The 12,003-nt window shown below is 30.4% G+C and overlaps 1 protein-coding gene across 3 annotated transcripts in view; it reads right to left on the bottom strand.

Moving 5' to 3' along the window:
- Positions 1 to 11,698, bottom strand: part of LOC130202868 (mucin-5AC-like) — a 35,859-nt gene extending 24,161 nt beyond the window's left edge. For 2 of the 3 annotated variants that reach the window (XM_056428677.1, XM_056428679.1), the window contains exon 1: positions 11,246 to 11,698. In XM_056428677.1, the coding sequence (XP_056284652.1) occupies positions 11,246 to 11,339 (94 nt within the window). In that variant the 5' untranslated portion in view covers positions 11,340 to 11,698. The remainder of the gene's footprint in view (positions 1 to 11,245) is intronic. The other variant, XM_056428680.1, reaches the window with a different exon arrangement.
- Positions 11,699 to 12,003: the final 305 nt, after the last annotated feature.

The raw sequence follows: 12,003 nt of genomic DNA, 5'->3' as shown, positions 1-12,003 counted from the left end.
ACAACAAAAAAAAAAATTTTGGGGTTTTTTTTTTTTTTTTAAAAAAAAGGGAAAACCAAAAAAAAATTGGGGAAAAAAAAACCCCCTTTTTTTTTTTTTGGGGGGAAAAAGAAAGAAAAAACCCCCCCCCCCCCCCCAAAAAACCCCCCCAAAAATTTTAAACTTTTTTTTAAAAATTTTTGGGGGGGGTTTTTTTAAAATTTTTTTCTTTTTTTTGAAATTTTTTTCTTTTTTTTTATAATTTTTTATTTTTTTTTTTTTTTGGGTTTTTAAAAAATTTTACAACCTTTTTTTAAAAGGGGGGAATTTTAATTTTTTTCCCAAAAAAAGGGGAAAAACCCCCAAATTTCTTTTTGGGGTTTCCTTTTCCCCTCCCCCGGGGGGGGTTTTTTTCCCCGGGGTTTTTTCCCTTTTTTTAAAAACCCCGGGGGTTTTTCCTTTGGGGGTTTCCTTTTTTCCCCAAAAAAACCCCCGGGGGTTTTTTTGGGTTTTGGGGAAAAAAAAAAATTTTTTTTTTTGTTTTTAAAACAAAAATTTTCCAAAAAAAATTTTAAAAAAAAACATTTTTTTGGGTTTTGGGGGAAAAACCCCCCCCCCGGGGGGGCAGGGGGAAAAAAAAAAATTTTTTGGGCCCCCCTCCATTTTCCCCCCCCCCCCCCCAAAAAAAACCCCCTTTTTAAAACCCTTTTTTTTTAAAATTTTTTTTTAAAAGGGGGAAAAAAAAATTTTTTAAAAGGGGGAAAAACCCCCCTTTTTTTTTTTGGAATTTTTTTCCCCCCCCTTTTTTTTTGGGACCCCCAAAAAAAAATTTTTTGGGGGGGCCCCTTTTTTTAAAAATTTTTTTTTAAAAAAAAAAAGGGGGGGGTTTTTTTGTTTTTTTTCCTTAAAAATTTTTAAAAATTTTTAAAAAAAAGGGGGGCCAAGTTTTTTTAAAAAAAAAACCAAAAATTTTTTTTTTTTTTTTTTTTTCCCCCCCCTTTTGGGTTTTTCAAGGAAAAAAAATTTTTTTTTTTGTGGGAAAAAAAAACCCCCCCCCAAAAAAAAAATTTTTTAAACCCCCCCCAAAAATTTTTGGGTTTTTTTTTCCCCCGGGGGGAAAAACCCCCCCGGGGGGGAAGGGGGGAAAATTTTTTTTTGGGGAAAAAACCCCCCCCCCCCAAAAAATTTTTTAAAAAACCCCCCAAAAACCCCCCCCTTCACCCCCTTTTTTTCCCTTTGTGTTTTTTTCCCCCCCGGGGGAAACTGGAAGGGGCCCCTGGGGGGGGAAGGGGGGGGGGTTTTTTTTTTTTAAAAAAAAACCCGGGGGGGGAAAAAAAAAATTTTTTTTGGGGGTTAATTTTTAAAAAAAAATTTTTAAAAAATTTTTTTCTTTTTTTTAAAAAAAGGAAATAAAAAGGGGGGGGAAAAAAAAAAAAATTTTTTTTGGGGAAAAAAACCCAAAAAAGTTTTTTTTTGTTTTTTTTTAAGGGGGCCCTTTTTTTTGGGGCCCCTTTTTTTTTTTTTTTTTTTTCCCCCCCCAAAAAAAAAACCCCCCCTTTTTTCCCCTCCCCCTTTTTTGGAAAAAATTTTCCTTTTTTTTCCCGGAAGGAAAACCCCCCCCTTTTGGGCCGGGGGTTTTTGTTTTTTTTTTTTTTAAAAGGGGGGGGTTTTTTTCCCCCCCCCCCCCCAAAAAAAGCCCCCAACTTCGGGGGTTTTTTTTTTTTTTTTTTTTCCCCCAAAAAAAACTTTTTTTTTTGGGGGGGGAAAAAAAAAAAGGGGGGGGGGGGGGGTTTTTGGAAAAGGGTTAGGGAAAAAAGATTTTTTGGGGGTTTTAAAAGTTTTTTTAAAATTTAAAAAATTTTAAAAAAACCCCAAAAAAAAATTTTTTTTGAAAAAAAAAACCCAAACCAAAAAAAAAAAATTTTTTTTTCTTTTTTTGGGGGGGGCCAAATTTTTTTTTTTTTTTTTGGGGGGGGTTTTTTTGGGGCCCAAAAAAAAATTAAAAAAAAAATTTTAAAAATTTTTAAAATTTTTTTGGGGGCCCTTTCAGAAAAAAAAGGGGAAAAAAACCGGGGAAAAAATTTTTGGTGGGGTTTTAAAAGGGTTTTCAAACTTTTTTTTTTTTTTTTAAAATTTTTTTTTTAAAAAAAAAAAAAACAATTTTTTTTTAAAGCTTTTTTTGTTTTTTTTCCCTTTTTTCCCCCGGGGGGCCGGGGTTTCCCTTTCCTCCCCAAAACCCCCCCCCGGGGGGCCCGGGGGGTTTTTTCCCCCCCGGGGTTTAAAAGGGGGCCCCCAAAAAAAGGGCCCCCCCCCCGGGGGCCCGGGGGGAAAAGGTTTTTTTGGGGGGGGGGGTTCCCCGGGGGGGGGGGGGGGTTGGGGGAAAAAAAAACCCCGGTTTTTTTTTTTTTGGGGGAAAAGGAAAAATTTAGGGGGGGCCCAAAAAAAGGTTTAAAAAAAAAAATTTTTCCTATTTTTTTTTGGGTTTAAAACCTTTTTTTAAAACCCAGGGGAAAAAATAAAAAAAAGGTTTAAAAATTTTTTTTGGGCCCCCTTTTTTTGGGTTCCCCCCCCGGGGGAAAAAATTTTTGGGGGGGGTTTTTTTTTAAAAAAAAAAAGGGGGGGGAACCCCCTTTAAAAAGGTTTTTGGGGGGGGAAAAAAAATTTAAAAAAATTTCCCCCGGGGTTTATTTTTTTTTAAAAAAAAAAAAGGGGGGGGGGAAAAAAATTTTTTTTTTTTTTTGGGGGAAAAAAAAAAGAGGGGGGTTTTTTTTTTGGGAAAAAAATTTTTTTGGGGTTTAAATTTTTTTCCCTTTAACAAAAATTGGGGGTTTTTTTCCCCGGGGGGGGGAAAAGGGGGAAAAAATTTAAAAAAATTTTTAAAATTTTCCCCCAATTATTTACCCCCCAAAGGTTTAAATTTTTTTAAAAAAAAATTTTGGGGAAAACCTTAAATTTTTTTTCCCCCCCAAAAAAAAAATTCAGGGAAACTTTTTTTTTTCCCCCCAAAAAAAAAATTTTTAAAAAAAACCCCTAATTTTTTAAAAAAAAATTTTTAAAAAAAAATTTAATTTTCCTTTTTTTTTTTTTTCCCCTTTTTCCCCTTTTTAAAATTCCCAAAAAAAAATTTTTTTTTTAAAAAGGAACTTTTAAAAAAAAACCCCCAAACCCAAATTTTAAAAAAAATTCCGGGGGTGCCCCCCGGGCCCCCCAATTTCAAATTTGGGGCCCCCCCTTTTTTTTTTTAAAAAAAAAATTTTTCCCCCCCTAATTTAAAAAAAACCCCCCCAAAAAAACCCCCCAAAAAAAAAAAAATTTTTTTCCCTTTGGGAAATTTTTTTTTAAAAAAAACCCTTTTTTTCCCCCTTTTTAAAACCCCCCCCTTTTTTTAAAAATTTATAAAAAAAAAAAAAAAATTTTTCCAAAAGGTTGGGGGGTTTTTTTAAAAAAAAAAATTTTTTGGGGGGGAAAAAAAAAAATTTTTTTTTTTTTTTTAAAAAGAAAAAAATTTTTTTTTTGGGGGTTTTTTTGGGGTTTTAAAAAAAAAAAAAAATTCCCCAAAAAAAAAAAAAAAAAAAATTTAAATAAATTTTTTTTTTTAAAAAAATTTAAAAAAAAATTTTTATCCAAAAAAAAAAAAAAAAAAATTTTTTTTTTAAAACCCCTTTTGGGTTTTTTTTTTTAAAAAAAATTTAAAAACCCCCCCCCAAAAATTTTAAAGGTTTAAAAAAGGGGAAATTAATTTAAAATTTTTTTTTGGGGTTTTTTTTTTTTAAAAAAATAAAAAATTTCCCCAATTTAAAAAATTTTTTTGGGGGGAAAAAAAAATTTTTTTTTAAAAAACCTTAAATTTTTTTTTTTTTTCCCCCCCTTTTTTTAAAAAGGGGTTTTTTTTTGGGGTTTTCCCCTTTTCCCCCCCCCAAAAAAAGGGGTTTTTTTTGGGGGGGAAAAACCCCAAAAAAACCCAAAAAAAAAAAAAAAAGGGGGTTTTTTTTTTTTAGTTTTTAAAAAAAAGGGGGGAAAAAAAAAAAAAACGGGGGAAAAAAAAAATTTAACCCTTGGGGGGTTTTTTTTTTCCCCGGGGGGGGGAAAAAAGAAAAATTTAAAAAAAAAATTTTGCCCGGGGGCCCCCCCTTTTTTTTCCCCCTTTCCCCCCCCCCCGGGCCCTTTCCCTTTTTTCCTTTTTTTTAAATTTTTCCCCCCCCAAAAATTTTAAAAAAAAAAATTTTTTAAAAAAAGGACCCCCCCCTTTTTTGGGTTTTTGGGCCCAAAACCCAAACCCTTTTTTAAAAATTTTTTTAAAATTTTTTTTCCCCCCCCAAAAAAAAAAACCCCCCCGTGGGGGAAAAAAAACCCCCCCCCTTTTCCCGGAAAAAACCCCAAAAACTTTTTTTTTTTTTTGGTTAAAAAAAAAAACCCCCCCCCCTTTTTAAAACAAAAAAACCCCCTTTTTTTTGCCCCCTTTTTTAAAAAAAATTTTTGAAAAAGGCCCAAAAAAAAAAAATTTTTTTTTTTTTAAAAAAAAAAATTTCCCTTTAAAAAAAAAAAATTGGATAAAAAAATTTTTTAAAAAACCCCCCCAAAAAAACCCCCCAAAAAAAAAATTTTAATTTTTTGGGGGGTTTTTTTTGGGGAAAAAAAAAAAAAAATTTTTTTTAAAAAACCCAAAAAAAAAAAAAAATTTTTTTTGGAAAATTTTTTTTTTCCCTTTTGTATAAATTCTTTTTAAAAATTAAACCGGTTTTTAAAAAAAAAAAATTTTTCCCCAAACCGGGTTTTTTTTAAAAAATTTTTTTAAACCCAAAAAAATTCCAAAAGGGGGCCAAAAAAATTTCCCTTTTAAAAAAGGGGTTTTTTTTTTTTCCCCCCCTTTTTTTTTTAAACCCCCCCTTTTTTTTTGGGGGGTTTTCCCCCTTTTTTTTCCCCCAAAAAAAAAAAATTTTTTTTTTAAAAAATTTTTTTTGGGGGGGGGGGTTTTTGGGTTTTTTCCCATTTCCCCCCTTTTTAAATTTTTTTTTTGGGGGGTTTCCGGGGGAATTTAAATTAAAAAAAAAAAAAAAAAAAGGGGTATATTTTTAAAAAATTTTTTTTTTGGGGGGCCCTTTTTAAAATTTTTTTTTTTTTTAAAAAAAAACCCCCCCAAAAAAAGAAAAACCCCCTGAAAAAAAATTTTTTTGGGGGCCCTTTTTTTTGGAAAAATTTTCCTTTTTTTAAAAAACCAAAATTTTCCCAAAAAAAACCCCCCCCAAAACCCCCCAAAAATTTAAAAGGAAAAAAAAATTTTTTTTAAAAACCAAAAAAAAAAAAAAATTTTTTTTTTTAAATATTTTTTTGGGGGGGTTTTTAAAATTTTTTTTTAAAAATTTGAAATAAATTTTTTTTTTTTTTTTTTAAAAAACCAAAACCAAAAAAAAATTTTTCCTTTTTTTTTTTTTTAAAAAAATTTTTTTTAAAAAAAAACCCATTTTTTTTAAAAAAAAGGGGGCCCGAGGTAAAAAAATTTTTGAAAAACCCCCCTTTAAAGGGGAAAAAATTTTTTTTTTTTTTTTAAGGGAAAATTTTTTTGAAAAAAATTAAAATTAAAAATTTTTAATTTTTTTTCCCCATTTTTTTAAAAGGAAAATTAATGGTCCCAAAACCCCCCCAAAAACCCAAAAAAAAAAAAGGAAAAAAATTTTTTTAAAAATTTTTTTTTTTAAAAAAAATTTTAAAAAAAAATTTTTTTTAAAATTTTTTTTTTTTTTAAAAAATTTTTTTTTAATTTTTTTAAAACCCCCATAAAAAAAAAAATTTTGGGTTTTTTTTTTTTTAAAAATTTTTTTTTTTGGGGGGGTTTTTTCCCCCTAAAATTAAAAAAAAATTTTAAAAAAAAAAAAAATATAAAAAAAAAAAATTTTTTTCCCCCCCCCAAAAAAAATTTTTTTGGGGGGGGTTTTTTTTTTAAAGGGGTTTTTTAATTTTCCGGGGGAAAAAAAAAACCCCCTTTTGGGGGGGAAAAAAGGGGCCCCCAAAAAATTAAAAATTTTTTTTAAAAAAATTTTAATTTTTTTTTTTTTTGGGGTTTTTTAAAAAAATTTTTTCCTTTTTTTTTAAAAAAATTTAAATTTTTTTCCCCCCTTTTTTTTTTTTTAAAAATTTCAAAAAAAAAAAAAAAAAAAATTTAAAAAAAAAAAAAAGGGTTTTTTAAAAAACCCCCCCGGGGTTTTTAAACCAAAAAAAAAAAAAAAAAAAAAAAGGGGGTTTTGGGGAAAAAAATTTTTTTTTTTAAAAATTTTAAAATTAAAAAAAAAAATTTTTCCCAAATTTTTTTTTTTTAAAGGTTTTTTAAAAAAATTTTTTTTTTTTTTAAAAAAATTTTGTTTTTTTTTTTTTCCCTTTTTTTTGGAAAAAAATTAAAAAAAAATTTTTAAAAAAGAAAAAAAAAAGGGTTAAAAAAAAACCCCTTTTTTTTCGGGAAAAACCCAAAAAATTTTTTTTATAAAAAAAAAAAAAAAAAAAACCCCCCCCCGGCCCCCCAAATAAACCCCTTTTTGGGCCCCTCCCCCCGGGGGCCCCCGGGGGGTTTTTTTTTTTGGGGAAAGGGTTTTTTTTTTAAAATTTTTTTTAAAAACCCCCCAAAAAAAAAAAAAGGGGTTTCCCAAAGGAAACCAAAAAAAAAATTAAACAAAAAAAAAATTTTTTAAAACCCTTTAAAAAATTTTAAAAACAAAAAAAAACCCAAAAAAAACCTGGAAGCTTAAAAAACCCCTTTTGGGTTTTTCTTTTTCCCAAAACCCTTTTGTTTTAAAAAAAAAAAAAAAAAACCCCCCCAAAAAAAACCCCCTTTTTTTATCCCAAATTTTTTTTTTTGGGGGGGGGCCCCCCTTTTTAAATTTTTTTTTTTAAAAATTTTTTTTTAAAAATTAAAAAAAAATTTTTAAAATCCCCAAATTTTCCCCAAAAAACCCCCAAAAAACTTTTTTTTCCCAAAAAACCCAATTTTTTAAAAAAAAAAAAAATTTTTAAAACAAAAATTTTTTTAAAAAAAAAAATTTTTTTTGGGGAAAAAAAAATTTTTAATTTTTTTTTCCCAAATTTTCCCCCCCCTTTTTAAAAAAAAAAAAACCCCCCCCCCGGGGCCCCCCAAAACCCAAAAAAAAAAATTTTTTTAAAAAAAAACCAAAAAAAATTTTTTTTTTTTCCCCCCCAAAATAAAATTCCCTTTTTTTTTTAAAAAAAATTTTTTAAAATTTCCTTTCCCAAAAAAAGGAAAAAGGAAACAACTTTTTTTTTAAAAACCCCAAAACCCCTTTTTTTAAAAATTTCAATTTTTTTTTTTAAAAAAAAAATTTTTTTTTTTTGGGGAAAAAGAAAAAAAAATTTTTTTTTTTTAAAAAATTTTTAAAAAATTTTTCCGAAAATTTTTTTAAAAATTTTTTCCAAAAAAAATTTTTAAAACAAAAAAAGGGAAAAATTTTTTTTTAAAAAAAAAAAATTTTTTTTTAAAAAAACCCAAAATTTTAAAATTTTTTTAAAAAAAAAAATTTTAAAAACCCCCCCCAAAAACCCCAAATTTCCCCTTTTTCTTTTTAAAAAATTTTCCCCCTTTTTTAAACCCCAAAAAATTTTTTTACCCCCGGGTTTTTTTTAAAAAAACCCCCCAAAAAAAAAATTTTAAAAAAAAAAAATTAAAAGGGGGAAAAAAATTTTTAAAAAGGAAAAAAAATTTTAAAACAAAAAAAATTTTTGTTTTTTTTTTTAAAAAGGGGTTTTGGGGGGTTTTTGGGGGAAAAACCCAAAAACAAAAAATTTTTTTTTTTTTAAAAAAAAAAAAAAAAGGGAACTTCGGGGGAAAAAAAAAAATTTTTTTTTTTTTAAAATTTTTAATTTAATTTTTTTAATTTTTCCCGGGGGTTTAAAAAAAAAAAAGGGGGTTTTTAAAAAAAAAAATTTTTTTGGGGGGGGTTTTTTAAAAAAAAACCCCCCAAAAAATAAAAAAATTTCCCAAAGGGGCCAAAAAAAAAAAAAAATTTTTTCCCAAAATAAAAAAAAATTTTTTTCAAAAAATTTTAAATTTTGTTTTTTTTTTTTTTAAAAAAAAACCCCCTTTTAATTTTTTTAAAAAAAAAATTTTTTTTTTTTTTTAAAAAAACCCCGGGGGGAAAAAGGGGGGGGGTTTTTTTAAAAAAAACAAAAAAAAATTTTTTAAAATTTTAAATTTAACCAAAAAAAAAAAAAAATTTTTTTTTAAAAAGCCCCCCAAAATTTTTTTTAAAAAAATTTTTTAATAAAAACGAAAATTTGGGGGGGTTTAAAAAAAGAAAACCCTTTTTTTTTTTAAGGGTTTTCCCCAAAAATTTTTAAAAATTTTTAAATTTAAAAAAAAAAAAAGGGTTTTTAAAAAATTTCCCCCTTTTTTAACTTTTCCCCCTTTTAAACCCCCCAAAAACCAAAATTTTAATTCCCCCCCAAAACCAATTTTTCCCCAAAAAAAAAAAAATTCCCCTTTTTTTTTTCCCCCCCAAAAAAAAACCCCCCAAGCCAAAAAAATTTGAAAATTTTTAAATAAAAAAAATTTTTTTTTTTTTGGCCCGGGGTTTCCCCAATTTTTTTTTTTGGGTTTTTTTTTAAAAAAAAAAAAACCCCGGGGTTTTTCCCCGGAAAAAAAGGGGGGGCCCTTTGGGGCCGGGGGGGGGGGAAAAAAAAAAAAAAGGGGGGGGCGGGGAAAAAAACCCCGGGGGCCCCCCCCTTTTTGGCCCGGAAAAAAAAAAGGGGGGGGTTTTTTTTTTTTGGGGGTCCAAATTTTAAAAAAAAAAAAAAACCCCCCCCCCTTTTTTTTTAAAAATAAAAAGGAAAAAAAGGTGGGGCTTTAAACCCGGGGGGTTTTTTTTTTTTAATTTTTTAAAAAAAAGGGGTTTTTTCTTAAAAAAAAATTTTGGGAAAACCCCCCCCCCAAAAAAATTTTTTTCCCCCGGGGGGCAAAAAAGGGGGCCCCCCCCCCCCGGGGGGGAAAAAGGGGGGAAAACCCGGGCCCGGGGGGGGGGGGAAACCAAAAATTAAAAAAGGGGGGAAAAAAATTTAAAACTTTTTTTTTGGGGGGGGAAAAAGGAAAAAAAACCCCCAAAAAAAAAAAAAAATTTTTTTTAAAAAAAAATTAAAAAAGAAAACCCCCCTTTTCCCCTTTTTAAAAAAACCCCCCCCGGGGGAAAAAAGTTTTTTTTTTAAATTTTTTTTTCCCAAAAAAAGGGGGCCCCCCCGGGGAAAACCCCCCTTTTGGGGGGGGGCCTTTTTTTTGGAAAAAAACCCTTACCCCCCCCCCCGGGGTCCCCCCCCCCCCCCCAAGGGGGGGGGGAAAACCCCCCGGGCCCCCGGGGGAACCCCCCCCCCGGGGAAAAAAACCCCCCCTTTTTTTTTTTTGGGGGTTTTTAAAATTCCAGGTTTTTTTTTAAAAAAAAAAAAAACCCAAAAATAAAAAAAAAAAGGGGTTTTCCCCCCACCCCTTTTTGGGGGGGGGGGGGTTTTTTTTTTTTTTTTTTTAAAAAAAAATTTTTAAAAAAATTTTTTTAAAAAAAAGGGTTTTTTTTTTTTTAAAAAAAAATTTTTTCCAATTTTTGGGTATTTTTTTTTTGGGGAAAAAAGGAAAAAAAAACTTTATAAATTTTTAAAAAATTTTTAAAAAATTTTTTTTTTTCCCTTTTTCCCTTAAAATTTCCCCCCCCAAAAAAAATTTTCCCTTTCCGGTTTTTTTTTTTTAAAAAATTTTTTTTGGGGTTTTTTTTTTCCCATTTTTTTAAAAAAAAAAAAATTTTTTTTAATTTTTTTTTTGGGGGTTTTAAAAAACAAAAAAAAAAAAAAAAATTTTTTTAAAAAAAAATTTTTCTTTTTTTTTTTTTTTGGGGGGGGGCCCAAAAAAGGGGAAAAAAAAAAAAAGGGGGGGAAAAAAAATTTTCCCTTTTTTTTTTTCCCCCTTTCCAAAAAAAATTCAAAACCCCCCCTTTTCCCTAAAATTTTTTTGGGTTTTCCTAAAAAGGGGGGGAAAAAAAACCCCCCCCCCCCCCAAAAAACCCAGGGGGAAAAAAAAATTTTTTTTTTTTGTGGGAGGGGGGCCCGGGGGGAAATTTAAAAAAAAAAAAAAAAAAAAGGGGGTTGGGTTGGGAAAAAAAAACCCCCTTTTTTTAAAAAAAAAAAAAAGGGGAAAAAAAGGGGGGGGGGTTTTTTTTGGGTTCCCCCCCCCCCGGGGGGGGGGGGGGTTTTTGGAGACCCTGATCTACAGGAAGTAAAAAGTCGTCACAAGGTTTCCGGAGGTGAACCTGCGGAAGGATCATTACCGATGAACAGACCGTCTGCATGAGAGCGGACAGAGTTCAGATTGAAGTGGTGGATTGGAAGCTCATTTTGCAAGTGACTTTTTTTTCGTCCCGACGACCAACAACAGACAGATTGGAAGCTCATTCTGCGCATGCGTTAAATGCGTTAAAAAACAACAACTAGTTAAACCTGAAATTGAATTAACTGAGTTAACGCGTTATTTTTCACAGCACTAGTATAAATGCTATTGAGACAATTTCTAAAGTATGTTGAACTTATTAATTCATTTTATAAATGTCACAAGAATTCACAAAATTGCAGCTCAACTATAATTGCTATCCTTGTACCACATTGTTTTATGTGGTATGTTTCTCTTTGTTTTGTCTGTTGCAGTTTTACAAAGATCAATCTTGAATGAGCATTGCAGAGGGTGAAAAGAGTAAATGCAAGAAAAACTAGAACGGGCACTCGGTAGAGCGCATACCTTCGCCTTCGTCACACACAAAAACAAATAAATACACAGCGATCAAAACATAACCTTCCGCATTTTCAATGCGAAGGTAAACAACACTTATAATAACTACTTACTAACCAAGAGTGAGGTCATGCCGGGAAATATCAGACTGAGGTTTTTTAATGCTTTTACAGAGGTTTGATATTTCCCGGCATGACCGAGCGGTCGAGGTTAGTAAGTTGTTATATGGCATTTTTCGCTCCTATCATTTTGTAAATAAAAACTAATTGTAATTGTTAATAGAAAACAATTTAATTTTGTTTAGCTCTCATGTCTTCTCATGACACAATGTGTTTCAATTACTTGCTCACTTCTAGTTACAGCAATCAATATCATTTTGCCGATGGGTGCCCTTTTTTTTGGTTTGAGCACCTGCCCCCCAAAATGTCTGTGCACGTGCCTGTATAAGAGTATCTATGAAATTACATGACATTCTAAAACTTAAGTTCAGAAGAGACACTGTTTTACCTTTTTCTGCAAAAACCCAAGTTTCTCCGTCCAAGATGAACAGCTTGGTGTTGTCAATCTCAGTAGGGCTGATCAAGCTTCTCCAATTTATCATCGGTTTGGAGGCTATTTAAATAGTGAAGCTTTGTCAAACCTGCTTCCTGGAATTGTGTGACACAGAACACACCCAAAGAAATCATGAAACAATGCGACTGAGCAAGATACGTTTCCACAATATTGTGCCAAAATGACGAGCAGAGAGGTGTTGATTTGGCAACCCTCCTGTTATGTTCGTTTCTTACATACAGCCGTGATGTTCCCGGGTCAATTTGACCCGGTTAATGTTGAATCATCCAAAAGTGGTCAGAAACAAAAAAATCCTAAAAACTATAGTTTGTACCTCATCACCAACACCATTACTAACAATTCAATCAGTTTTTAGTGGAATTGAGTTATTCATCCCTTCATAGATCAGAGTTCAATCAGGAGAAAATACATGTTCAAACTATTTTTTAGGGAACATTGAAAAAATCTAAATCTAAATTGCATTAGTATACTGTTGGTTTTGGAGGACAGGAACACAGGAACACACCACCCGGACGGACCTGACTGAAAGAAAGAGCGGTAGACTTCTACGTTACATCTATAAGCGTTTTATTCAGAAATCAGGATACAAGTAGACATCATGCATGGACCCCCCTCCGCCTGTTACCTATTGTACTCAGAGGCCCAGAGCAGAGCGCTCGGCCATTGAAATAGTCAACAGGGACAGTTCTGAT

The sequence above is a fragment of the Pseudoliparis swirei genome, chromosome 12 (assembly GCF_029220125.1).
Source record: "Pseudoliparis swirei isolate HS2019 ecotype Mariana Trench chromosome 12, NWPU_hadal_v1, whole genome shotgun sequence".
NCBI classification, from domain to species: domain Eukaryota; kingdom Metazoa; phylum Chordata; class Actinopteri; order Perciformes; family Liparidae; genus Pseudoliparis; species Pseudoliparis swirei.
This window is presented reverse-complemented; position numbering and strand designations above follow the sequence as displayed.